The following is a 5464-nucleotide window of genomic DNA, read 5'->3' as shown; positions in this document are numbered from 1 at the left end:
GTTCTGTGTTTAATTTTACAGGCTACAGTATGGAGGGTTAAACCAGATCATCAACAACAGTGTGATAGTTGTCAAGCCAGCAACCAGTCAAATCAAGCCTTTTGTCAGTTTTGCTTTAGTATAACTGTCCATGTAAACTTACACACGTATGCTTTCAATTCACTAAGTTACCACCTTGTCATATACCGTACAGAATTGCATAAAAAAAGCACGGCATGCTAATAGCAATAGCAATTTATTACACCTCTTCTAAGATTGCAGAAAATACTTTACTGTCACAATTAACACGCAATTACACGGCCATGTTTGTTGGTCCATCACTGTATACCTACATACACTTGCTCGTACATGTGTGTAAGCGTCGAACTGTGGTAAACAGAGTACGTCCATTGCATATCATGAAATTTATATATTATAATTACAGTTAATGCTTGTATATGATTCAAAGTTTGAAACCTTAAATAAAAATGGCTAAAGTACTTTTGATCAGTACCGAGTTAAAATGTTTACAAGCCTCATTAACAATGAGGTAGCTGTAAACATGTGAATAGTTTTCATGGAATTGTGTATAATATAAGAATATTAATATACAGAATTACGGAGGCTGTTTAAGTTTTTGATTCAGTCGCGGTGCAATGTTTTCACCATTCCTAGTACAAAATGCGAGGGGTCCATGGACGGCCAGGGTCCCTCAAGCTGCTGAATCTCAGATGGCCTGACATGCATTCGACGAGACTCCGGAGAGGAAGTACAACCAGAAAATAATTACAACAGGTATCACAACAAATGCCCGTAATTTCCATTACTTATGCACTCAAACGCAATGTATGTATGGATGCCTGGAACTTTACGTCGTAGATAACACTTTTTCAGTCATATGACCACGAAGTGTCATTAAGTGTGTGTACATATACAATGTCTCCTTATGGCAGTCCCATTATACTGACACCGGGTTAACCAGTCATGTTTCCATGCTCTAACCTCTCCGTGCTGAGCGCCAAGTGAAGCAACAACAAGTACCATTTTTAAAGTCTTACAGTTCTTCAAAAGTCATTTTAAAGTATGACCCTACCCGGTTTACAGTATAGTGTTCAGATTTCGTGGTGAAAAAATGAGTGAAACGGTCACCGTTTAAATCCTTACGGCTTGCTGGCATACTAATAAAGGTTGTATTTCTGCATCCATCGGGGACTGCAAAACAGACAAACATGGTCAAAGTCGTTACACGATTGAGCTGAGCATTCTGCGTGAACATAACTGGGAATAAAGCCCAAACAGATAAATTGGCCACAGTGCAGATTTCACCGATTAGGTGTGACCTAACCAGCGCCGCACTGTTGTCGCAGCTCCGATTTTCCTGTCTATGCTGTTGTTTCTCACTGTATTGCTCAGATTTATTCTTAAAAACTGCTGATAACCATACCGTTTTCATTGTCAGATCCTTTATACCCAACCGAAAAACCTCGAAAGTGAGATATCACACACATCAGCCGTTCATTTCCGACAATCCTAGAAGTCAGACTACGGATATTTACAACGATCGATATACACAGAATCCAGATTTGTATAAATGTTATTTACATAAAATTTTAAAAAAGGGCAGGGTGTAGATGAAGTTTCCGTTTAAAACAAAAAACTTATAACGTTTCTGCTGCCCATTTCTTGATTTCACTACTTCAAAGCTGTAGTACAGCGCAATGACATAGCTCTATCTGTTTATTTATTTATTGATTGGTGTTTTATAACGGTGTTTCTATACCTCACTTATACAACGGCGGCCAGCATTATTGTGGGAGGAAACCAGACAGAACCCCGGGGGAACTGAGTGCCTACGCCTCACTTATACAACGGCGGCCAGCATCATGGTGGGAGGAAATCGGGCAGAGCTCCTAGGGAACTGTGTGTCTATGTACTTCAGTACGTATGTACATACTGTACAGTTTAAAAATGCAGTTTTGTAAATAAATAATTAAAAGGCGTTAGAAGAATCTTGTACCAGGTTGTGCATCTTGAGCTTGGCTGTTGGTCCATGAATTGTTGAGTAGCCCTCAATCCTCGCCCTGAAGCTTGTCGGACGTGAGCTCACCACGAAGTCTGGGTAATCGTATGTATCCAGCGCCATGAAACTGTCCACTTCCTGGGCGGTGGGCAAGCGCGCTGCCTCGTCAGTGTTGTTGCCAGGATATCGGACGAGTGCAAAGCTGATGCCGGGGTCACATGTCTCGCACTCGTTGAGAATGTAGCACAGCACGTACCACGTGGAGATGACGTTTGTGGTACGAATCCGCTTGTCCGCGTCGGACACATTGGTGGCACCGAGAAATTCATCAGTACAGAGTTCACACGTGGTACCACCGTCTACCCAATCCCAGTAAGGGAAACTGAAAGTGGAGTTTCCGGCGATTTTCCCCATTTCTCTCTCCCATAGTATCATGTAGTAGCGATGCCAGAGCGGGAAATTAGAACCCCTGTGTGCACAATCCATCCGGTAGGTGGCGTTCTCGCATTTGCCGTTGCCACCAAGGTTTGTCATCCGCGAGGCGTAGTAATGCAAGAAAGCCAAGTAATCGAACACAGACGCGTTCACAAACTGAGGGTCACGCGACGGGTCTGAGCTGTACGTCATGTTTTGAATCACATAATCACTCTGTACGTATCTTGCGGCGTTCATCACACGCACGATGTACTGCTTTTCCATCAGACTCAGTGTGTTTAGATTACGTCGCAGTTTCGTAAATTTTACGGTGCAGTTGTCCCCCCTGAAACCTTCCCGGCATTCCTGGCACATGTACCCGGCGTAGTTGCCGTAACATTCACACGCGAATTGAATCATCCGGGTCGGCCAGTACAGCCGGTCGTCATGATTATAGTCATTCGGTACACGACTGACGTCATCTTCGCTGTGTAGCCTCACACAGCGCCCTCTGTCTCGTCCTCCACAAACTAAACTTCCGTCTGTCACAACAAAACCTAGATGGCATTATTAACAGTAACATTTTTCATTAGAGAATTTTCACAGACGATATGGCAATAATACCAAGGCACTGCAGGTAGGCCCGGTGCGCCTTAAAGAACGAACATATGCGTTAAGAAATTAACCTTTAATAGTTGTTTCTTTTAAAAAGGTATGCATGTTGGAGGCAGCAAATGAGTCTCAAACTACCAAGGTGGCGCACTTACAAGTGATGATAAATGTGTCAAAATGGCCAATTATTTTTAATTATAATAAAATCAAATTTTAAAATTAGGTCTCTTTCAATTTGCCTGTGAATTTCCGTGTTTTAAAGACTACAACATGAAAAGTAAAACCAGTTAACAACGATAGTGTAATAACTGGCAAATGGCCACACGTTACAGGTGATTACCTGCCTCATTTGGTGGTGTATTTCGACTGTTGGAGTAAACGCTTAAATCGTAGTACGTAACACACTGCTGGCGTGTAGCACGCCTTAACCTGAATTAGATTTTCAAAATGCGGTGATGTTAATAACAATTTATTAACCTTTAAAATTGTTAATTTCACGGACTGCAAAGTTTTTTGAGTGATGACAGAACAGATCGCATTATTGTTACAAACTACTGGGTTTATCACATGACAGGCTTGTTTTGTTAATCTTGTTATTATTGTAGTAGAATACTTTTGTTTGTGTAACGGTGTAAAGTGTTGCTCAAATGTTACAGTGACACAATGTATTCTAGCATCGCTATGATATTATTGTGTTAAATTGAGCGGATTAGTATTTACATTGCAGACGTGACTGGTCTCAAAAATTACTCAAAATAACTTTGGTTTATAACATTTAATAAGCAATAGCATGAAAATATTGAAAACGGAGCAGACATCGGAAAATAGTTCACAAGTAGAATCCCGGTTTATGCAGGGATAAGATACAAACCACAATACGGCAGGTGGAAAGTCTATACCCGGACACGTGCAGTGGTTTTCCCGAGCCTCTGAGCAGCTTCATTTCTTTATGTATAAACCTGCCCGCAGTATAAGTGAAATTTTCTTGAGTGAGGCGTAAGACACCAATGAAACAAATAAATCAAATAAATTAACTTAATGTTTAAATGGCGAAAAGAAACGCCTAACGCAGTATGAGGCAATGTGAAATAAATACCTGTTTGATCTACCCTGTTAGGAGATTATTCTAAAGTGTAAATTTGAGCTTAAGTCAGATTTGGGTGAAATCGAAAACAATTTACTTACATCAATGAATTTCAAATTTAAAATTAAGTGAGAATAAAATTAAAAGTTATTCAAGTCTATGTTATATACGAGTATTATCAAAATGTACGATAATTTTATTTGTGAATTTTGGGGTTTTGCGAGTATTGCACGGCGGTCAAGGTTTGCTGGTAGATTAATGTCGACAGAGTTCCAGATCTGTTTCCTGCGTACCTGCTAATCTTCTCATGTTTACGACAACTTTGTGTTCTTTTATTCCAGCTATAAATTTGAGATGAAATGCTTACGAAACTTGTCAATCCAAAAACTGACGCTTGAATTCCCAAATCATTGATTAACATCTAGCTCAAAATATAAAAAAAATGAGTTCATTATCGCCACTTCTTGCGAGACGCATCGAAATTTAAAACCCAAATTAAAAGCATGTATAAAAATTTACATTGGTTCAATGAGATACGGGTGAAGACCCTCCTCTCCCTCCGTCCTGGCCTTACCTTCCGACCAGGCCGGACAACACACTCCAGAGCGGGTGACGTTCCAAGCGCAGATCGCCGGAAACTGGGCATCAACGCTAGGGATATGGATGAGGAGAAGCCCACAGATGACCCCAGATAAGAGACCAGTGACGACCCCTGACAGCACCGCCGTTAGCACTTTTTGGGAGTCATTTGAAGAGCCGATTGTCCAGACATACGGCATACCGAAAAGCGGGAGACAAAATAAATAAGTGCAGAAAGATTCAGTATGACACTAAGCAACTGTATAGGTTTGTGTGCGCTTGCGCGTGGCGGTGTGTCAGACACGCTGTAGAGAGCCTGTAGATATACCTGTGTTCCTTGTGTTAGGTTTTCCCCGGACACACGCCTCCCACTTCCCGCTCCAGACTCCCACCAGCTGGGCACGGACGCTACATCCCGATCTATCAAAGCTCTCCTCGGCCCAAGTACGTGATGTGGATAAGAAAAGTCCGTATAGCCGGGGCGTTTGAGATCGTGTCTAACGACAGGTAAATGGACAGGTGTTTTGTCCAATTAGTGACAAGTTTTTACCTCAATTGTGGGGATGTGTACCTTAATGGTGTGAGAACAGCCTTAACCTCTTGTAGAAACCTAACGTTAACGATGTGTGAAAAAGTGGTTTACCGATCTCCCGTAGTTTATTGATCTATGTTTTCTGGAAAGGAAGCGGACGATATCAGCGTTTCCATACGTTCAAATGTTTAATATATATTATAGTATACGATGGAACGGGACGTGACGGTTACAGAGACCTGTC

The 5464-nt window shown here is 41.5% G+C and overlaps 1 protein-coding gene across 1 annotated transcript; it reads right to left on the bottom strand.

Moving 5' to 3' along the window:
* Positions 1-1969: 1969 nt before the first annotated feature.
* LOC135462975 (tyrosinase-like) lies at positions 1970-2833 on the bottom strand. Its single transcript, XM_064740297.1, has one exon. The coding sequence runs from the start codon at positions 2831-2833 to the stop codon at positions 1970-1972; it is 864 nt and encodes a 287-aa protein (XP_064596367.1).
* Between the last annotated feature and the right edge of the window lie 2631 nt (positions 2834-5464).

Source organism: Liolophura sinensis, chromosome 2 (assembly GCF_032854445.1).
Source record: "Liolophura sinensis isolate JHLJ2023 chromosome 2, CUHK_Ljap_v2, whole genome shotgun sequence".
NCBI classification, from domain to species: Eukaryota; Metazoa; Mollusca; class Polyplacophora; order Chitonida; family Chitonidae; genus Liolophura; species Liolophura sinensis.
The sequence above is the reverse complement of the archived record's forward strand: the minus strand, read 5'-3'. Positions and strand labels throughout refer to the sequence as shown.